Source organism: Atractosteus spatula, chromosome 8 (assembly GCF_055471065.1).
Source record: "Atractosteus spatula isolate fAtrSpa1 chromosome 8, fAtrSpa1.hap1, whole genome shotgun sequence".
NCBI lineage: Eukaryota > Metazoa > Chordata > Actinopteri > Semionotiformes > Lepisosteidae > Atractosteus > Atractosteus spatula.
Genome location: NC_142713.1, coordinates 1,981,081 through 2,003,680, shown reverse-complemented (window position 1 = coordinate 2,003,680; position 22,600 = coordinate 1,981,081). Strand labels below are relative to the sequence as shown.

The window sequence follows — 22,600 nt, the reverse complement described above, 5'->3', positions numbered from 1 at the left end:
ACACTGACTGGACACTCCAGTACAGTAACACTGCACTGAGAGAGAGAGAGAGGGGTTAATACAGACACACTGACTGGACACTCCAGTACAGTAACACTGCACTGAGAGAGAGAGAGAGAGGGGTTAATACAGACACACTGACTGGACACTCCAGTACATTAACACTGCACTGAGAGAGAGGGGGGTTAATACAGACACACTGACTGGACACTCCAGTACATTAACACTGCACTGAGAGAGAGAGGGGTTAATACACACACTGACTGGACTCTCCAGTACATTAACACTGCACTGAGAGAGATAGGGGGGTTAATACAGACACACTGACTGGACACTCCAGTACATTAACACTGCACTGAGAGAGAGAGGGGTTAATACAGACACACTGACTGGACACTCCAGTACATTAACACTGCACTGAGAGAGAGGGGTTCATACAGACACACTGACTGGACACTCCAGTATTTCAATAAGAACGTCAGACAGACAGGCTGCCCTGTGTCTCAGACAATGTATTCTGTGCTCGGTCTTTTACCTGAAAGAGGTTGGGCGTGACAGTGCGATGCTGTGATGGAGAGATGGGGAGAATGGAGAGATGGAAGGGTGAAGGGGTGGCAGGATGAGTACCTGGTGTGTCTACTGCATCCTGGACTCTTCTTCACACCCGATCCACTGAGAGAGAGGAGGGTGAGGAGACAACAGTGAAGAGACGGGCAGGGACGAGAGTGAGAGTGTGATAGAGAGATGGAGGACTGAGGAGTGAGAGAGCTGAAAGTCTCAAACACATGGGCAGCAAGGCAGAGGGATAAGAGAGCACAGACACGCAGACACGCAGACACGCAGACACGCAGAGCGCAGAGCGCAGAGCGCAGAGCGCAGAGCGCAGAGCGCAGAGCACACAGAGACAGAGCACAGACACACACAGAGACAGAGCACAGACACAGAGAGAGATAGTGTACAGAAACACAGTACAGACACAGAGACAGAGCACAGACACAGAGAGAGATAGTGTACAGAGACAGAGAGAGACAGAGCACAGGCACAGAGCACAGACACACAGAGAGAGACAGAGCACAGACACAGAGAGAGACAGAGCACAGACACAGAGTACAGACACAGAGAGAGAGAGAGAGAGAGAGAGCACAGACACACACAGAGAGACAGAGCACAGACACAGAGTACAGAAACAGAGAGAGAGCACAGACACAGAGTACAGACACACACAGAAAGAAGAGCTCAGACACAGAGTGACAGAGCACAGACACAGAGTACAGAAACAGAGAGAGAGAGAGCACAGACACACACAGAGAGACAGAGCACAGACACAGAGTACAGACACACACAGAAAGAAGAGCTCAGACACAGAGTGACAGAGCACAGACACAGAGTACAGACACACACAGAAAGAAGAGCCCAGACACAGAGTACAGACACACAGAGTGACAGAGCCCAGACACAGAAAGAAGAGCCCAGACACAGAAAGAAGAGCCCAGACACAGAAAGGGAGGCAGAGCACAGACACTGGGGAAAAGAGCAGCTGATCCTGGGTGCCAAACAGGTGCTGGACAGCAGAACCTGGTGAAAGGAATTCTGGGAAGGGAGACGGTACCTGGTGGACCTCCTCCCAGCCGTTCTCGTCCATGATGCCGATGGCGGCGCGATGGAACAGCAGAGACTCGCAGCAGGACGTGTCCCCACCCAGCATGGCGGAGTGGTACAGCGGAGTCAGACCCCTGCGGTCCTTGTAGTTCGGAGAGGCACCCAGGTCCAGCAGGGCCTGAGAGGAGAGGGGAGAGAGGAGAGAGCAGAGGGGAGAGAGGATAGAGGAGAGAGGAGAGAGGTGTGTGATCTCCTGTCCCAGCCTGAGGAACAGACAGTGAGCCTGTCTCTCAATAATAATAATACAGTGTGTGACCTCCTGTCCCAGCCTGAGGAACAGACAGTGAGCCTGTCTCTCAATAATAATAATACAGTGTGTGATCTCCTGTCCCAGCCTGAGGAACAGTGAGCCTGTCTCTCAATAATAATAATACAGTGTGTGATCTCCTGTCCCAGCCTGAGGAACAGACAGTGAGCCTGTCTCTCAATAATAATAATAATACAGTGTGTGATCTCCTGTCCCAGCCTGAGGAACAGACAGTGAGCCTGTCTCTCAATAATAATAATACAGTGTGAGATCTCCTGTCACAGCCTGAGGAACAGACAGGGAGCCTGTCTCTCAATAATAATAATACAGTGTGTGATCTCCTGTCCCAGCCTGAGGAACAGACAGTGAGCCTGTCTCTCAATAATAATAATACAGTGTGTGATCTCCTGTCCCAGCCTGAGGAACAGACAGTGAGCCTGTCTCTCAATAATAATAATACAGTGTGTGATCTCCTGTCCCAGCCTGAGGAACAGACAGGGAGCCTGTCTCTCAATAATAATAATACAGTGTGTGATCTCCTGTCCCAGCCTGAGGAACAGACAGGGAGCCTGTCTCTCAATAATAATAATACAGTGTGTGATCTCCTGTCCCAGCCTGAGGAACAGACAGTGAGCCTGTCTCTCAATAATAATAATACAGTGTGTGATCTCCTGTCCCAGCCTGAGGAACAGACAGTGAGCCTGTCTCTCAATAATAATAATACAGTGTGTGATCTCCTGTCCCAGCCTGAGGAACAGACAGGGAGCCTGTCTCTCAATAATAATAATACAGTGTGTGATCTCCTGTCCCAGCCTGAGGAACAGACAGGGAGCCTGTCTCTCAATAATAATAATACAGTGTGTGATCTCCTGTCCCAGCCTGAGGAACAGACAGTGAGCCTGTCTCTCAATAATAATAATACAGTGTGTGATCTCCTGTCACAGCCTGAGGAACAGACAGGGAGCCTGTCTCTCAATAATAATAATACAGTGTGTGATCTCCTGTCCCAGCCTGAGGAACAGACAGTGAGCCCGTCTCTCAATAATAATAATACAGTGTGTGTTCTCCTGTCCCAGCCTGAGGAACAGACAGTGAGCCTGTCTCTCAATAATAATAATACAGTGTGTGATCTCCTGTCCCAGCCTGAGGAACAGACAGTGAGCCTGTCTCTCAATAATAATAATAATACAGTGTGTGATCTCCTGTCCCAGCCTGAGGAACAGACAGTGAGCCTGTCTCTCAATAATAATAATAATACAGTGTGTGATCTCCTGTCACAGCCTGAGGAACAGACAGTGAGCCTGTCTCTCAATAATAATAATACAGTGTGTGATCTCCTGTCCCAGCCTGAGGAACAGACAGTGAGCCCGTCTCTCAATAATAATAATACAGTGTGTGACCTCCTGTCCCAGCCTGAGGAACAGACAGGGAGCCTGTCTCTCAATAATGCTCCATGTGTTTATATGTAAATATATCAGGATTGAGTCTTTATTGTAAGTGTCTGTAGATTTTTGTTCTATGTTAATTGTATTTGTTTTGCTTTGGCAACACTGATGTTACTCATTGGGCCAATGAAGCACCCTGAACTGAGAGGGAGAGGGAGAGGGAGCTGACAGTCAGTAAGAGGAGACTGAGACGTGAATCGTGCCCCTGCAGTAGCGGCGTCGTTACCAGCAGGGCGGCGTGGTTATGGGCCCGGGCGGCCTTGTGGAGGGGCGTCAGGCCGTCCCGAGAGCGGAAGTCAATGTGGGCCCCTCCCAGACACAGCACCCTGATGCCATCCACCCCCAGCTCGGACTGCACCGCCAGAGAGAGGGGCGTCTCTGCGGGAGGGAGGGAGAGAGGGGGCGGTTAACGCAGACTCGCGGCCTGCTCCTGCTCCCGTGACCAGTGCGCCGACAGCGCCGCTGCGACTGCGGGGGGAGGGGCCCCCTACCTCCGCTGTCATTGTCGTGGTAGTTGGGGTCGAGCCCCTTGTCCAGGAACTTGGCCATCTTCTCTGTCGTGCTGCTCTGGACGTAGTCGATGAACTTCTTCAGGCTGGCCTGGGGGAGACAGACAGGTCATACTGGCCTGGGAGAGACAGACAGGGGGTCATACTGGTCTGGGGGAGACAGACAGGTCATACTGGTCTGGGAGAGACAGACAGGGGGTCATACTGGCCTGGGGGAGACAGACAGGTCATACTGGCCTGGGAGAGACAGACAGGGGGTCATACTGGTCTGGGGGAGACAGACAGGTCATACTGGCCTGGGGGAGACAGACAGGTCATACTGGTCTGGGAGAGACAGACAGGGGGTCATACTGGTCTGGGAGAGACAGACAGGTCATACTGGCCTGGGGGAGACAGACAGGGGGTCATACTGGTCTGGGGGAGACAGACAGGTCATACTGGTCTGGGAGAGACAGACAGGGGGTCATACTGGCCTGGGGGAGACAGACAGGGGGTCATACTGGCCTGGGGGAGACAGACAGGTCATACTGGCCTGGGAGAGACAGACAGGGGGTCATACTGGCCTGGGAGAGACAGACAGGTCATACTGGCCTGGGGGAGACAGACAGGGGGTCATACTGGTCTGGGGGAGACAGACAGGTCATACTGGTCTGGGAGAGACAGACAGGGGGTCATACTGGTCTGGGGGAGACAGACAGGGGGTCATACTGGCCTGGGGGAGACAGACAGGTCATACTGGCCTGGGAGAGACAGACAGGGGGTCATACTGGCCTGGGAGAGACAGACAGGTCATACTGGCCTGGGGGAGACAGACAGGGGGTCATACTGGCCTGGGGGAGACAGACAGGGGGTCATACTGGCCTGGGAGAGACAGACAGGGGGTCATACTGGCCTGGGAGAGACAGACAGGGGGTCATACTGGTCTGGGGGAGACAGACAGGGGCTGTGTGAGTGACACGGAGTGTGTGGGAGACAGTGTGTTTGTACAGTACCTTAGTATGAAGTTTAGCCAGTTGTTTCTCATCCAGGTTGGTCTGTTTATAGACCCGGGTCTTGTACCGGAACTGTGTGAAAAACAGATGAAGAAAACTTCAAGAATATAAACACCCACACACTCGCACACTGGAACACAGACACACTGACACACTGACAGACACACACTCTCAGCGACAGACACACACTCTCAGCGACAGACACACTTACTGTCACACTGTCAGACACACTGTCACTCTCACTGGCACACTGTCACTCACACTGGCACACTGTCACACTGTCAGACACACTGTCACTCTCACTGGCACACTGTCACACTGACACTCTCACTGACACACTGTCACACTGTCAGACACACTGTCACTCTCACTGACACACTGTCACACTGTCAGACACACTGTCACACTGTCAGACACACTGTCACTCTCACTGGCACACTGTCACACTGTCAGACACACTGTCACTCTCACTGGCACACTGTCACTCTCACTGGCACACTGTCACACTGTCAGACACACTGTCACTCTCACTGACACACTGTCACACTGTCAGACACACTGTCACACTGTCAGACACACACTCTCACTGACACACTGTCACACTGACACTCTCACTGACACACTCTCACTGTCACACGTCAGACACACTCTCACTGACACACTGTCAGACACACACTCTCACTGACACACACTCTTATTGACACACTGACAGACACACTCTCACTGACAGACTGACAGACACACTCTCACTGACACACTGTCAGACACACACTCTTATTGACACACTGACAGACACACTCTCACTGACAGACTGACAGACACACTCTCACTGACACACTGTCAGACACACACTCTCACTGACACACACTCTTATTGACACACTGACAGACACACTCTCACTGACAGACTGACAGACACACTCTCACTGACACACTGTCAGACACACACTCTCACTGACACACACTCTTATTGACACACTGACAGACACACTCTCACTGACAGACTGACAGACACACTCTCACTGACAGACTGACAGACACACACTCTCACTGACACACACTCTTATTGACACACTGACAGACACACTCTCACTGACACACTGACAGACACACTCTCACTGACAGACTGACAGACACACTCTCACTGACACACACTCTTATTGACACACTGACAGACACACTCTCACTGACAGACTGACAGACACCCTCTCACTGACACACTGTCAGACACACACTCTCACTGACACACACTCTTATTGACACACTGACAGACACACTCTCACTGACAGACTGACAGACACCCTCTCACTGACAGACTGACAGACACACACTCTCACTGACACACACTCTTATTGACACACTGACAGACACACTCTCACTGACAGACTGACAGACACACTCTCACTGACACACTGTCAGACACACACTCTCACTGACACACACTCTTATTGACACACTGACAGACACACTCTCACTGACACACTGACAGACACACTCTCACTGACACACTGACAGACACACTCTCACTGACAGACTGGCAGACACCCTCTCACTGACACACTGTCAGACACACACTCTCACTGACACACACTCTTATTGACACACTGACAGACACACTCTCACTGACAGACTGACAGACACACACTCTCACTGACACACACTCTTATTGACACACTGACAGACACACTCTCACTGACAGACTGACAGACACACTCTCACTGACACACTGTCAGACACACACTCTCACTGACACACACTCTTATTGACACACTGACAGACACACTCTCACTGACAGACTGACAGACACACTCTCACTGACGCACTGACGCACTCTCACACACTGGTTTCACTCCTGTGATGGTTCACCTCCAAGTACGGCACGCCTTTCTCAAAGGATTGTGGGTAGTCGCGGAGCAGCCTCTCCTCCTCCAGGAACTTGGCGTCGTGGCCGTTGGTGGCCGGCTGGAACAGCCCGTAGTTCAGCACATCCTTCAGACTCTCCGTCAGCGAGCACAGCACCTGCTGCTTCGCCGTCCACACTGTGGCATCAGGATTGAACCTCAGACACTTCTGCACACAGAGGCCCAGAGAGAGAGGGGTCAATACACACACTGACTGCACACTCCAGTACATTAACACTGCACTGAGAGAGAGAGAGGGGTTAATACACACACACTGACTGGACACTCCAGTACATTAACACTGCACTGAGAGAGAGAGGGGTTAATACAGACACACTGACTGGACACTCCAGTACATTAACACTGCACTGAGAGAGAGAGGGGTTCATACACACACACTGACTGGACACTCCAGTACATGAACACTGCACTGAGAGAGAGAGGGGTTAATACACACACACTGACTGCACACTCCAGTACATTAACACTGCACTGAGAGAGAGAGGGGTTAATACACACACACTGACTGGACACTCCAGTACATTAACACTGCACTGAGAGAGAGGGGTTCATACACACACACTGACTGCACACTCCAGTACATTAACACTGCACTGAGAGAGAGAGGGGTTAATACAGACACACTGACTGGACACTCCAGTACATTAACACTGCACTGAGAGAGAGAGGGGTTAATACAGACACACTGACTGCACACTCCAGTACATTAACACTGCACTGAGAGAGAGAGGGGTTAATACAGACACACTGACTGGACACTCCAATACATTAACACTGCACTGAGAGAGAGAGAGGGGTTCATACAGACACACTGACTGGACACTCCAGTACATTAACACTGCACTGAGAGAGAGAGGGGTTAATACAGACACACTGACTGGACACTCCAGTACATTAACACTGCACTGAGAGAGAGAGGGGTTAATACAGACACACTGACTGGACACTCCAGTACATTAACACTGCACTGAGAGAGAGAGGGGTTAATACACACACACTGACTGGACACTCCAGTACTTTAACACTGCACTGAGAGAGAGAGGGGTTCATACAGACACACTGACTGGACACTCCAGTACATTAACACTGCACTGAGAGAGAGAGGGGTTCATACACACACACTGACTGGACACTCCAGTACATTAACACTGCACTGAGAGAGAGAGGGGTTAATACACACACACTGACTGGCTGGAATCTACAGTTCTCAGCTGTTCAGAAGGATGACATGGCATGAGCCTTCAGCAGGGTGTGTCATTGCTTGGACTTGCGCAGGAAATATTTCATGTGCGTGCTTCTCAGCACAGCTGAGCTCGTTAGCTAACTGAATCCTTAATTGATCAAATTAGTTGCTTGACAGGAACCCTCGCAAGTTCTTTTTTTTTCTACTCCAAAGTTCAAGATCAGACGTTACTTATAATTATTGTTTTATATTCTAAATGAGAAATACTAAAGTCTATTTTTTCATGATATATTCATCTTTAATCATATTCAGAAGTACCTGAAAGGTAGCTTCTCATGTGAAGGAACTACAACAGCAGCAGTGACAGTATTACTAGCTGTAGTAAGAGTGGTAGTAACAGCAGCAGTGACAGTAGGAGCAGCAGTAGTACTGTAGCAGCAGTAACATTACTACTTACTGTAGTAAGAGTGGTAGTAGCAGCAGCAGTGACAGTAGGAGCAGCGGTAGTACTGTAGCAGCAGTGACAGTATTACTAGCTGTAGTAAGAGTGGTAGTAACAGCAGCAGTGACAGTAGGAGCAGCGATAGTACTGTAGCAGCAGTGACATTACTACTAGCTGTAGTAAGAGTGGTAGTAACAGCAGCAGTGACAGTAGGAGCAGCAGTAGTACTGTAGCAGCAGTGACAGTATTACTAGCTGTAGTAAGAGTGGTAGTAACAGCAGCAGTGACAGTAGGAGCAGCGGTAGTACTGTAGCAGCAGTGACATTACTACTAGCTGTAGTAAGAGTGGTAGTAACAGCAGCAGTGACAGTAGGAGCAGCAGTAGTACTGTAGAAACAGTGACAGTATTACTAGCTGTAGTAAGAGTGGTAGTAGCAGCAGCAGTGACAGTAGGAGCAGCAGTAGTACTGTAGCAGCAGTGACAGTATTACTAGCTGTAGTAAGAGTGGAAGTAACAGCAGCAGTGACCGTAGGAGCAGCAGTAGTACTGTAGCAGCAGTAACAGTATTACTAGCTGTAGTAAGAGTGGTAGTAACAGCAGCAGTGACAGTAGGAGCAGCAGTAGTACTGTAGCAGCAGTGACAGTATTACTAGCTGTAGTAAGAGTGGTAGTAACAGCAGCAGTGACAGTAGGAGCAGCGATAGTACTGTAGCAGCAGTGACATTACTACTAGCTGTAGTAAGAGTGGTAGTAACAGCAGCAGTGACAGTAGGAGCAGCAGTAGTACTGTAGCAGCAGTGACAGTATTACTAGCTGTAGTAAGAGTGGTAGTAACAGCAGCAGTGACAGTAGGAGCAGCGGTAGTACTGTAGCAGCAGTGACATTACTACTAGCTGTAGTAAGAGTGGTAGTAACAGCAGCAGTGACAGTAGGAGCAGCAGTAGTACTGTAGAAACAGTGACAGTATTACTAGCTGTAGTAAGAGTGGTAGTAGCAGCAGCAGTGACAGTAGGAGCAGCAGTAGTACTGTAGCAGCAGTGACAGTATTACTAGCTGTAGTAAGAGTGGAAGTAACAGCAGCAGTGACCGTAGGAGCAGCAGTAGTACTGTAGCAGCAGTAACAGTATTACTAGCTGTAGTAAGAGTGGTAGTAGCAGCAGCAGTGACAGTAGGAGCAGCAGTAGTACTGTAGCAGCAGTAACATTACTACTTACTGTAGTAAGAGTGGTAGTAGCAGCAGCAGTGACAGTAGGAGCAGCAGTAGTACTGTAGCAGCAGTGACAGTATTACTAGCTGTAGTAAGAGTGGTAGTAACAGCAGCAGTGACAGTAGGAGCAGCAGTAGTACTGTAGCAGCAGTGACAGTATTACTAGCTGTAGTAAGAGTGGTAGTAGCAGCAGCAGTGACAGTAGGAGCAGCAGTAGTACTGTAGCAGCAGTAACATTACTACTTACTGTAGTAAGAGTGGTAGTAGCAGCAGCAGTGACAGTAGGAGCAGCAGTAGTACTGTAGCAGCAGTAACAGTATTACTAACTGTAGTAAGAGTGGTAGTAACAGCAGCAGTGACAGTAGGAGCAGCGGTAGTACTGTAGCAGCAGTGACATTACTACTAGCTGTAGTAAGAGTGGTAGTAACAGCAGCAGTGACAGTAGGAGCAGCAGTAGTACTGTAGAAACAGTGACAGTATTACTAGCTGCAGTAAGAGTGGTAGTAGCAGCAGCAGTGACAGTAGGAGCAGCAGTAGTACTGTAGCAGCAGTGACAGTATTACTAGCTGCAGTAAGAGTGGTAGTAGCAGCAGCAGTGACAGTAGGAGCAGCAGTAGTACTGTAGTATCTGTCACAGCAGTAACAGTGCTCTTTCTGCATTGGGAGTAGGCAGTCAGTGTATTAACCCCCCTCTCTCTCTCAGCATGTGCGTCTAGCCAATTCATTGCCATGGCAACTCATTCATTAGCGAAGCAAGCTGCTAGTTGCCTTGGTTACGCCTGGCTAGGGCCCTGGGAGGCAGAACCAGCAAGTATTATGGGATGGCACATGTGTGTGAAAATCTCTGCTGAAGAGAGACAGAGAGAAGAGAGCAGCACGAGAGGAGGAAATCTGTCTCTTAATAACAATAATTATGGGGAAATGATTGCAGAGTAATTACTGTAATCTTACAATATCTAAAATTATATATTAAATCCCAGGAGATTCCACTACAGACCCAAGCAATAACTGAGAACAATCTGGATTTATATCACCACCACTGCCTGACCAACAGACAGCGGGCCTTATCCATATCACTGATCGATAATAGCGATAATACATCCGACAACACAACACAGATCTATAAGCTTGATCAAAAACCTAAACAATACCACTGCCTAGCTGGTTATTGATGGTGGGTGTGTCTGGTGTGTCTGGTGTGAGCTGGTTATTGATGGTGGGTGTGTCTGGTGTGTCTGGTGTGTCTGGTGTGAGCTGGTTATTGATGGTGGGTGTGTCTGGTGTGTCTGGTGTGATCTGGTTATTGATGGTGGGTGTGTCTGGTGTGAGCTGGTTATTGATGGTGGGTGTGTCTGGTGTGTCTGGTGTGAGCTGGTTATTGATGGTGGGTGTGTCTGGTGTGTCTGGTGTGAGCTGGTTATTGATGGTGGGTGTGTCTGGTGTGTCTGGTGTGATCTGGTTATTGATGGTGGGTGTGTCTGGTGTGAGCTGGTTATTGATGGTGGGTGTGTCTGGTGTGTCTGGTGTGAGCTGGTTATTGATGGTGGGTGTGTCTGGTGTGAGCTGGTTATTGATGGTGGGTGTGTCTGGTGTGAGCTGGTTATTGATGGTGGGTGTGTCTGGTGTGTCTGGTGTGAGCTGGTTATTGATGGTGGGTGTGTCTGGTGTGAGCTGGTTATTGATGGTGGGTGTGTCTGGTGTGAGCTGGTTATTGATGGTGGGTGTGTCTGGTGTGTCTGGTGTGAGCTGGTTATTGATGGTGGGTGTGTCTGGTGTGAGCTGGTTATTGATGGTGGGTGTGTCTGGTGTGAGCTGGTTATTGATGGTGGGTGTGTCTGGTGTGTCTGGTGTGAGCTGGTTATTGATGGTGGGTGTGTCTGGTGTGTCTGGTGTGAGCTGGTTATTGATGGTGGGTGTGTCTGGTGTGAGCTGGTTATTGATGGTGGGTGTGTCTGGTGTGAGCTGGTTATTGGTGGTGGGTGTGTCTGGTGTGTCTGGTGTGAGCTGGTTATTGATGGTGGGTGTGTCTGGTGTGTCTGGTGTGAGCTGGTTATTGGTGGTGGGTGTGTCTGGTTTGAGCTGGTTATTGATGGTGGGTGTGTCTGGTGTGAGCTGGTTATTGGTGGTGGGTGTGTCTGGTGTGTCTGGTGTGAGCTGGTTATTGATGGTGGGTGTGTCTGGTGTGAGCTGGTTATTGGTGGTGGGTGTGTCTGGTGTGTCTGGTGTGAGCTGGTTATTGATGGTGGGTGTGTCTGGTGTGAGCTGGTTATTGATGGTGGGTGTGTCTGGTGTGAGCTGGTTATTGATGGTGGGTGTGTCTGGTGTGTCTGGTGTGAGCTGGTTATTGATGGTGGGTGTGTCTGGTGTGAGCTGGTTATTGATGGTGGGTGTGTCTGGTGTGAGCTGGTTATTGATGGTGGGTGTGTCTGGTGTGTCTGGTGTGAGCTGGTTATTGATGGTGGGTGTGTCTGGTGTGTCTGGTGTGAGCTGGTTATTGATGGTGGGTGTGTCTGGTGTGAGCTGGTTATTGATGGTGGGTGTGTCTGGTGTGAGCTGGTTATTGGTGGTGGGTGTGTCTGGTGTGTCTGGTGTGAGCTGGTTATTGATGGTGGGTGTGTCTGGTGTGTCTGGTGTGAGCTGGTTATTGGTGGTGGGTGTGTCTGGTTTGAGCTGGTTATTGATGGTGGGTGTGTCTGGTGTGAGCTGGTTATTGGTGGTGGGTGTGTCTGGTGTGTCTGGTGTGAGCTGGTTATTGATGGTGGGTGTGTCTGGTGTGAGCTGGTTATTGGTGGTGGGTGTGTCTGGTGTGTCTGGTGTGAGCTGGTTATTGATGGTGGGTGTGTCTGGTGTGTCTGGTGTGAGCTGGTTATTGATGGTGGGTGTGTCTGGTGTGTCTGGTGTGAGCTGGTTATTGATGGTGGGTGTGTCTGGTGTGTCTGGTGTGATCTGGTTATTGGTGGTGGGTGTGTCTGGTGTGAGCTGGTTATTGATGGTGGGTGTGTCTGGTGTGTCTGGTGTGAGCTGGTTATTGATGGTGGGTGTGTCTGGTGTGAGCTGGTTATTGGTGGTGGGTGTGTCTGGTGTGTCTGGTGTGAGCTGGTTATTGATGGTGGGTGTGTCTGGTGTGAGCTGGTTATTGATGGTGGGTGTGTCTGGTGTGAGCTGATGTGAGCTGGTTATTGATGGTGGGTGTGTCTGGTGTGAGCTGGTTATTGATGGTGGGTGTGTCTGGTGTGAGCTGGTTATTGGTGGTGGGTGTGTCTGGTGTGAGCTGGTTATTGATGGTGGGTGTGTCTGGTGTGTCTGGTGTGAGCTGGTTATTGATGGTGGGTGTGTCTGGTGTGTCTGGTGTGAGCTGGTTATTGATGGTGGGTGTGTCTGGTGTGTCTGGTGTGAGCTGATTATTGATGGTGGGTGTGTCTGGTGTGAGCTGGTTATTGATGGTGGGTGTGTCTGGTGTGTCTGGTGTGAGCTGGTTATTGGTGGTGGGTGTGTCTGGTGTGAGCTGGTTATTGATGGTGGGTGTGTCTGGTGTGTGCTGGTTATTGATGGTGGGTGTGTCTGGTGTGTGCTGGTTATTGATGGTGGGTGTGTCTAGTGTGTCTGGTGTGAGCTGGTTATTGATGGTGGGTGTGTCTGGTGTGAGCTGGTTATTGATGGTGGGTGTGTCTGGTGTGTGCTGGTTATTGATGGTGGGTGTGTCTAGTGTGTCTGGTGTGTGCTGGTTATTGATGGTGGGTGTGTCTGGTGTGTCTGGTGTGAGCTGGTTATTGATGGTGGGTGTGTCTGGTGTGTCTGGTGTGAGCTGGTTATTGATGGTGGGTGTGTCTGGTGTGAGCTGGTTATTGATGGTGGGTGTGTCTGGTGTGTCTGGTGTGAGCTGGTTATTGATGGTGGGTGTGTCTGGTGTGTCTGGTGTGAGCTGGTTATTGATGGTGGGTGTGTCTGGTGTGAGCTGGTTATTGATGGTGGGTGTGTCTGGTGTGTCTGGTGTGAGCTGGTGTGAGCTGGTTATTGATGGTGGGTGTGTCTGGTGTGAGCTGGTTATTGATGGTGGGTGTGTCTGGTGTGAGCTGGTTATTGGTGGTGGGTGTGTCTGGTGTGAGCTGGTTATTGATGGTGGGTGTGTCTGGTGTGTCTGGTGTGAGCTGGTTATTGATGGTGGGTGTGTCTGGTGTGTCTGGTGTGAGCTGGTTATTGATGGTGGGTGTGTCTGGTGTGTCTGGTGTGAGCTGATTATTGATGGTGGGTGTGTCTGGTGTGAGCTGGTTATTGATGGTGGGTGTGTCTGGTGTGTCTGGTGTGAGCTGGTTATTGGTGGTGGGTGTGTCTGGTGTGAGCTGGTTATTGATGGTGGGTGTGTCTGGTGTGTGCTGGTTATTGATGGTGGGTGTGTCTGGTGTGTGCTGGTTATTGATGGTGGGTGTGTCTAGTGTGTCTGGTGTGAGCTGGTTATTGATGGTGGGTGTGTCTGGTGTGAGCTGGTTATTGATGGTGGGTGTGTCTGGTGTGTGCTGGTTATTGATGGTGGGTGTGTCTAGTGTGTCTGGTGTGTGCTGGTTATTGATGGTGGGTGTGTCTGGTGTGTCTGGTGTGAGCTGGTTATTGATGGTGGGTGTGTCTGGTGTGTCTGGTGTGAGCTGGTTATTGATGGTGGGTGTGTCTGGTGTGAGCTGGTTATTGATGGTGGGTGTGTCTGGTGTGTCTGGTGTGAGCTGGTTATTGATGGTGGGTGTGTCTGGTGTGTCTGGTGTGAGCTGGTTATTGATGGTGGGTGTGTCTGGTGTGAGCTGGTTATTGATGGTGGGTGTGTCTGGTGTGTCTGGTGTGAGCTGGTTATTGATGGTGGGTGTGTCTGGTGTGAGCTGGTTATTGGTGGTGGGTGTGTCTGGTGTGTCTGGTGTGAGCTGGTTATTGATGGTGGGTGTGTCTGGTGTGTCTGGTGTGAGCTGGTTATTGATGGTGGGTGTGTCTGGTGTGAGCTGGTTATTGGTGGTGGGTGTGTCTGGTGTGAGCTGGTTATTGATGGTGGGTGTGTCTGGTGTGTCTGGTGTGAGCTGGTTATTGATGGTGGGTGTGTCTGGTGTGTCTGGTGTGAGCTGGTTATTGGTGGTGGGTGTGTCTGGTGTGTCTGGTGTGAGCTGGTTATTGGTGGTGGGTGTGTCTGGTGTGAGCTGGTTATTGATGGTGGGTGTGTCTGGTGTGTCTGGTGTGAGCTGGTTATTGATGGTGGGTGTGTCTGGTGTGTCTGGTGTGAGCTGATTATTGATGGTGGGTGTGTCTGGTGTGAGCTGGTTATTGATGGTGGGTGTGTCTGGTGTGTCTGGTGTGAGCTGGTTATTGGTGGTGGGTGTGTCTGGTGTGAGCTGGTTATTGGTGGTGGGTGTGTCTGGTGTGTCTGGTGTGAGCTGGTTATTGATGGTGGGTGTGTCTGGTGTGTCTGGTGTGAGCTGGTTATTGATGGTGGGTGTGTCTGGTGTGAGCTGGTTATTGGTGGTGGGTGTGTCTGGTGTGAGCTGGTTATTGATGGTGGGTGTGTCTGGTGTGAGCTGGTTATTGATGGTGGGTGTGTCTGGTGTGAGCTGGTTATTGGTGGTGGGTGTGTCTGGTTTGAGCTGGTTATTGATGGTGGGTGTGTCTGGTGTGTGCTGGTTATTGATGGTGGGTGTGTCTAGTGTGTCTGGTGTGAGCTGGTTATTGATGGTGGGTGTGTCTGGTGTGTCTGGTGTGAGCTGGTTATTGATGGTGGGTGTGTCTGGTGTGTCTGGTGTGAGCTGGTTATTGATGGTGGGTGTGTCTGGTGTGTCTGGTGTGAGCTGGTTATTGATGGTGGGTGTGTCTGGTGTGAGCTGGTTATTGATGGTGGGTGTGTCTGGTGTGTCTGGTGTGAGCTGGTTATTGATGGTGGGTGTGTCTGGTGTGAGCTGGTTATTGATGGTGGGTGTGTCTGGTGTGTCTGGTGTGAGCTGGTTATTGATGGTGGGTGTGTCTGGTGTGAGCTGGTTATTGGTGGTGGGTGTGTCTGGTGTGTCTGGTGTGAGCTGGTTATTGATGGTGGGTGTGTCTGGTGTGAGCTGGTTATTGATGGTGGGTGTGTCTGGTGTGTCTGGTGTGAGCTGGTTATTGATGGTGGGTGTGTCTGGTGTGTCTGGTGTGAGCTGGTTATTGATGGTGGGTGTGTCTGGTGTGTCTGGTGTGAGCTGGTTATTGATGGTGGGTGTGTCTGGTGTGTCTGGTGTGAGCTGGTTATTGATGGTGGGTGTGTCTGGTGTGAGCTGGTTATTGATGGTGGGTGTGTCTGGTGTGTCTGGTGTGAGCTGGTTATTGATGGTGGGTGTGTCTGGTGTGAGCTGGTTATTGGTGGTGGGTGTGTCTGGTGTGAGCTGGTTATTGGTGGTGGGTGTGTCTGGTGTGTGCTGGTTATTGATGGTGGGTGTGTCTGGTGTGAGCTGGTTATTGATGGTGGGTGTGTCTGGTGTGAGCTGGTTATTGGTGGTGGGTGTGTCTGGTGTGAGCTGGTTATTGATGGTGGGTGTGTCTGGTGTCAGCTGGTTATTGATGGTGGGTGTGTCTGGTGTGTCTGGTGTGAGCTGGTTATTGATGGTGGGTGTGTCTGGTGTGTCTGGTGTGAGCTGGTTATTGATGGTGGGTGTGTCTGGTGTGTCTGGTGTGTGCTGGTTATTGATGGTGGGTGTGTCTGGTGTGTCTGGTGTGAGCTGGTTATTGATGGTGGGTGTGTCTGGTGTGAGCTGGTTATTGATGGTGGGTGTGTCTGGTGTGTCTGGTGTGAGCTGGTTATTGGTGGTGGGTGTGTCTGGTGTGAGCTGGTTATTGGTGGTGGGTGTGTCTGGTGTGAGCTGGTTATTGATGGTGGGTGTGTCTGGTGTGAGCTGGTTATTGATGGTGGGTGTGTCTGGTGTGAGCTGGTTATTGATGGTGGGTGTGTCTGGTGTGAGCTGGTTATTGATGGTGGGTGTGTCTGGTGTGTCTGGTGTAAGCTGGTTATTGATGGTGGGTGTGTCTGGTGTGTCTGGTGTGAGCTGGTTATTGATGGTGGGTGTGTCTGGTGTGTCTGGTGTGAGCTGGTTATTGATGGTGGGTGTGTCTGGTGTGAGCTGGTTATTGATGGTGGGTGTGTCTGGTGTGAGCTGGTTATTGATGGTGGGTGTGTCTGGTGTGTCTGGTGTGAGCTGGTTGTTGATGGTGGGTGTGTCTGGTGTGTCTGGTGTGAGCTTGTTATTGATGGTGGGTGTGTCTGGTGTGAGCTGGTTATTGGTGGTGGGTGTGTCTGGTGTGAGCTGGTTATTGATGGTGGGTGTGTCTGGTGTGAGCTGGTTATTGGTGGTGGGTGTGTCTGGTGTGAGCTGGTTATTGATGGTGGGTGTGTCTGGTGTGTCTGGTGTGAGCTGGTTATTGATGGTGGGTGTGTCTGGTGTGTCTGGTGTGAGCTGGTTATTGGTGGTGGGTGTGTCTGGTGTGTCTGGTGTGAGCTGGTTATTGGTGGTGGGTGTGTCTGGTGTGTCTGGTGTGAGCTGGTTATTGATGGTGGGTGTGTCTGGTGTGAGCTGGTTATTGATGGTGGGTGTGTCTGGTGTGAGCTGGTTATTGATGGTGGGTGTGTCTGGTGTGTCTGGTGTGAGCTGGTTATTGATAGTGGGTGTGTCTGGTGTGTCTGGTGTGAGCTGGTTATTGATGGTGGGTGTGTCTGGTGTGTCTGGTGTGAGCTGGTTATTGGTGGCGAGTGTGTCTGGTGTGAGCTGGTTATTGATGGTGGGTGTGTCTGGTGTAAGCTGGTTATTGGTGGCGAGTGTGTCTGGTGTGAGCTGGTTATTGATGGTGGGTATGTCTGGTGTGTCTGGTGTGAGCTGGTTATTGATGGTGGGTGTGTCTGGTGTGAGCTGTTTATTGATGGCGGGTGTGTCTGGTGTGTCTGGTGTGAGCTGGTTATTGATGGTGGGTGTGTCTGGTGTGAGCTGGTTATTGGTGGTGGGTGTGTCTGGTGTGTCTGGTGTGAGCTGGTTATTGATGGTGGGTGTGTCTGGTGTGTCTGGTGTGAGCTGGTTATTGATGGTGGGTGTGTCTGGTGTGTCTGGTGTGAGCTGGTTATTGATGGTGGGTGTGTCTGGTGTGTGCTGGTTATTGGTGGTGGGTGTGTCTGGTGTGTCTGGTGTGAGCTGGTTATTGGTGGTGGGTGTGTCTGGTGTGAGCTGGTTATTGATGGTGGGTGTGTCTGGTGTGAGCTGGTTATTGGTGGTGGGTGTGTCTGGTGTGAGCTGGTTATTGATGGTGGGTGTGTCTGGTGTGTCTGGTGTGAGCTGGTTATTGATGGTGGGTGTGTCTGGTGTGTCTGGTGTGAGCTGGTTATTGATGGTGGGTGTGTCTGGTGTGTCTGGTGTGATCTGGTTATTGGTGGCGGGTGTGTCTGGTGTGAGCTGGTTATTGATGGTGGGTGTGTCTGGTGTGTCTGGTGTGAGCTGGTTATTGATGGTGGGTGTGTCTGGTGTGAGCTGGTTATTGATGGTGGGTGTGTCTGGTGTGTCTGGTGTGAGCTGGTTATTGATGGTGGGTGTGTCTGGTGTGAGCTGGTTATTGATGGTGGGTGTGTCTGGTGTGTCTGGTGTGAGCTGGTTATTGATGGTGGGTGTGTCTGGTGTGTCTGGTGTGAGCTGGTTATTGATGGTGGGTGTGTCTGGTGTGAGCTGGTTATTGGTGGCGGGTGTGTCTGGTGTGTCTGGTGTGAGCTGGTTATTGATGGTGGGTGTGTCTGGTGTGAGCTGGTTATTGGTGGCGGGTGTGTCTGGTGTGTCTGGTGTGAGCTGGTTATTGATGGTGGGTGTGTCTGGTGTGAGCTGGTTATTGATGGTGGGTGTGTCTGGTGTGTCTGGTGTGAGCTGGTTATTGATGGTGGGTGTGTCTGGTGTGAGCTGTTTATTGATGGTGGGTGTGTCTGGTGTGTCTGGTGTGAGCTGGTTATTGATGGTGGGTGTGTCTGGTGTGTCTGGTGTGAGCTGGTTATTGGTGGTGGGTGTGTCTGGTGTGAGCTGGTTATTGGTGGCGGGTGTGTCTGGTGTGAGCTGGTTATTGGTGGTGGGTGTGTCTGGTGTGAGCTGGTTATTGGTGGCGGGTGTGTCTGGTGTAAGCTGGTTATTGGTGGTGGGTCTCTCTTTATCTCTCTCTGCTGGGGAGCCTGTACCCCTCATGGGTGCCGGTTGTTGAGTGTTGCTGAGCCTGCTGGTCTCTCCCTGAGCTCCAGGCGCCTGAATTATTCAGCTCTGGTGGCCGAGGGGCAGGAGAGGGGGTTCTGCGTGGCTGTGGGGCAGTTTGGCAGGTGTCTGCACCCCGGGCTGCTCTGGGGAGGGGGGAGTGGGGGTGTCCCAGTTGGAGCTGTCCCAGACTCCAATGCTTCCCAAGCGCAGGCGCCTCCGGACTGCGCCGAGCTTCCTGACATCGGAAAACAGGTTGAGTCCTGTTTTAGTTTTGCCAGGGAGACTAATACTGTGCTGTAAATATTTATGCAATATTGAAGAGTGTTACTAATGATCCATCCCTCTGTTACTGCCCTCCTACTCTCCCTCTCTCTCCTCCCTGTCCTCCAGACATGATCTGCAGGGTAAATGCTGAGGCACCAGTAGGGGGGTTCAGAAGTGTTTAATGAGGTCTTTAGGGAGAAGTCCCCCTCCCCCCGATCTCTGTCTTTCCCTCTCTTGTCTCACTTGTTTTCTCTCTCCCAGACTCTCTCAATCCTTGACTTTCTCCTTGCTTCGCTCTCTCTCGCCTCTCTCTCTCCCTTGTCCCTCTCGCCTCTCTCTGTCCCTGTCTCTCGCCTCTCTCCTCTCTGTCCCTGTCTCTGTCCTTGTCTCTCTCTCCCCTGTCCCCGTCTTTCTCTCCTCTCTCTGTCCCTGTCTCTCTCTCCCCTGTGTCTGTCCTTGTCTCTCTTTCCCCTGTGTCTGTCCTCTCTCAGTACCCGTCTCTCTCATTGTACTGTACAGTGTGTGTGAGCTGTGTGTCTGTACTGTACTGTGTGTCTGTGCTGTACTGTGTGTGTGAGCTGTGTGTCTGTGCTGTACAGTGTGTGTGAGCTGTGTGTCTGTGCTGTGAGTGTCTCTGCTGTACAGTGTGTGTGAGCTGTGTGTCTGTGCTGTGAGTCTGTCCTGTACTGTGTGTGTGAGCTGTGAATCTGTACTGTGTGTGAGCTGTGAGTCTGTGCTGTACTGTGTGTGTGAGCTGTGAGTCTGTGCTGTACTGTGTGTGTGAGCTGCGAGTCTGTCCTGTACTGTGTGTGAGAGCTGTGAGTCTGTACTGTGTGTGAGCTGTGTGTCTGTGCTGTACTGTGTGTGTGAGCTGTGAGTCTGTGCTGTACTGTGTGTGTGAGCTGTGAGTCTGTGCTGTACTGTGTGTGTGAGCTGTGTGTCTGTGCTGTGAGTGTCTGTCCTGTACTGTGTGTGTGAGCTGTGAGTCTGTACTGTGTGTGAGCTGTGTGTCTGTGCTGTACTGTGTGTGTGAGCTGTGAGTCTGTGCTGTACTGTGTGTGTGAGCTGTGAGTCTGTGCTGTACTGTGTGTGTGGGCTGTGTGTGTCTGTCCTGTACAGTGTGTGTGAGCTGTGTGTCTGTGCTGTGAGTGTCTGTCCTGTACTGTGTGTGTGAGCTGTGAGTCTGTACTGTGTGTGAGCTGTGTGTCTGTGCTGTACTGTGTGTGTGAGCTGTGAGTCTGTACTGTGTGTGAGCTGTGTGTCTGTGCTGTACTGTGTGTGTGAGCTGTGAGTCTGTGCTGTACAGTGTGTGTGAGCTGTGAGTCTGTGCTGTGAGTCTGTGCTGTGAGTCTGTGCTGTGAGTCTCTGTTGTACTGTGTGTGTGAGCTGTGTGTCTCTGTTGTACTGTGTGTGTGAGCTGTGTGTCTGTGCTGTGTGTGTGAGCTGTGAGTCTGTGCTGTGTGTGTGTGTACTGTGTGTGTGAGCTGTGAGTCTGTGCTGTGAGTCTGTGCTGTGAGTCTCTGTTGTACTGTGTGGTTGAGCTGTGTGTCTCTGTTGTACTGTGTGTGTGAGCTGTGTGTCTGTGCTGTGTGTGTGAGCTGTGAGTCTGTGCTGTGTGTGTGTGTACTGTGTGTGTGAGCTGTGTGTCTGTGCTGTGTGTGTGAGCTGTGAGTCTGTGCTGTGTGTGTGTGTACTGTGTGTGTGAGCTGTGTGAGTCTGTCGGTGTGAATCACTGAGTGTGGGAGACGGTGAGGCTCTCTGCCAGGGAACATTTCCGGTCTTTTCCCACTGATTCTCTTGGTTTGTGTGTCTGTCGCATGATTCTCCCTGATCTCATTAAGACACAATTAAACAGCAATTAGTGCTCATTGAGGGCAAATTAGATGACATGTAGAACAGTCTTAATGTGCAGGGATTAGATACTGAGAGAGAGGGAGAGAAAAGAGGGATACGGAAAGTGAAGGACTAAGAGAGAAGAGAATAACCCAACGGATAGATACAGAGAGAGAGAAGGATAGATACAGAGAGAAAGATAGAAGGATAGATACAGAGAGAGGACAGGGACAGAGGGAGAGAGAGGGGGACAGGGACAGAGGGAGAGAGGACGGGGACAGGGACAGAGGGAGAGAGAGGGGGACAGGGACAGAGGGAGAGAGAGGACAGGGACAGAGGGAGAGAAAGGGGGACAAGGACAGAGGGCGAGAGAGGACAGGGACAGAGGGCGAGAGAGGGGGACAGGGACAGAGGAAGAGAAAGGGGGACAGGGACAGAGGGCGAGAGAGGACAGAGACAGAGACAGAGACAGAGGGAGAGAGAGGACAGAGACAGAGACAGAGGGAGAGAGAGGACAGGGACAGAGGGAGAGAGAGGGGGGACAGGGACAGAGGGAGAGAGAGGACAGGGACAAGGACAGAGGGTGAGAGAGGAGCGGGACAAGGACAGAGGGAGACAGGAACAGATGCAGCGTTAGTACAGTAGAGAGAGTCAGCAGAGTCAAGGCGTGGAGCAGGACGTGGGGAAGGCGAGAGGTGACCTCAATTCACAGTCAAGTCACACACACACGCACGCACGCACGCACGCGCACACGCACGCACGCGCACACGCACACGCACACGCACACGCACACGCACACGCAGCTCGTTAGGATAAAGCAGTCGCAGGAATGCAGGACCCCGCAGAGCAAACACACCCACAGATCGATAACGCCGGAGACACGGAGCTGGGAGGACACAGAGGGGCCGAGAGAATCGCCTCTGCGCGGGACGAGAGATCAGGACCTGCAGCGCACCTCGGTCATTCACCATCCGCCAGTCAAACGAGCCAGGCGCTCACTCACCGTCTGCTTGATGTCCGGAATCCCGATCCTGAACACCATCATGCTGATGTGGGCGTCCTCCACGGGGGGCGCCGTGCTCAGGCTGCGATCCCTCAGCCTCCGGGCCCCTGTGGACGGGTTGGAGCCGCTGCCCTGTCCCGGCCCCGGGTTCGAGTGGGGGTTGTAATGTCCCGGGTTGTTGGGTCGGCCGGACCCCGGCCCAGCTCGTCCAATCATATTCCCCGATTGGCGCGGCGGCCCCTCCTTCCCGGCTTGCGATTGGCCAGGCGCTGGCTCCTCCTCCTCCTCCTCCTCCCCCTCCTCCTCGCTGTCAGACTCCTCCCCTTCTCCTTCTCCTGCCCCGCCCTCTCCAATCGCCGGCCCCTCTTCCTCCTCTTCGCCCTCAATCCCCACCCCTTCCTCTAGCTCCTCCCCTTCCTCTCCTTCTCCGTCGTCGTCGTCGTCGTCGTCGTCTTCGTCGTCCTGGTAACTTCCCAGCATCCTCTGCTGCTCCTCATCGCTGGAGAGGGGGCTCAGCGGCATCGTCATGGCGACCGCAGGCACGGCGACAGCAGCAACCCCCTTGACCTCATACCAGGAGAGAGAGAGACACTGAAATAAAGAGAGAAAAACTCAGAGTTAATACAGTGACTGACTGAGAGAGGGGTTAATAGACACACTGACAGAGAGAGAGGGGTTAATAGACACA

The 22,600-nt window shown here is 51.6% G+C and overlaps 1 protein-coding gene across 1 annotated transcript in view; it reads right to left on the bottom strand.

Annotated features, from left to right (window-relative positions):
* Positions 1–22,600, bottom strand: part of shank1 (SH3 and multiple ankyrin repeat domains 1) — a 124,594-nt gene that overhangs the window by 78,487 nt on the left and 23,507 nt on the right. The window contains exons 2-7 of the mRNA XM_088923574.1: positions 21,913–22,503; positions 6,718–6,921; positions 4,853–4,924; positions 3,843–3,951; positions 3,578–3,729; positions 1,610–1,777 (exon numbers count right to left, since the gene is read on the bottom strand). Coding sequence (XP_088779700.1) covers positions 1,610–1,777; positions 3,578–3,729; positions 3,843–3,951; positions 4,853–4,924; positions 6,718–6,921; positions 21,913–22,440 — 1,233 coding nt within the window. The 5' untranslated portion in view covers positions 22,441–22,503. The remainder of the gene's footprint in view (positions 1–1,609; positions 1,778–3,577; positions 3,730–3,842; positions 3,952–4,852; positions 4,925–6,717; positions 6,922–21,912; positions 22,504–22,600) is intronic.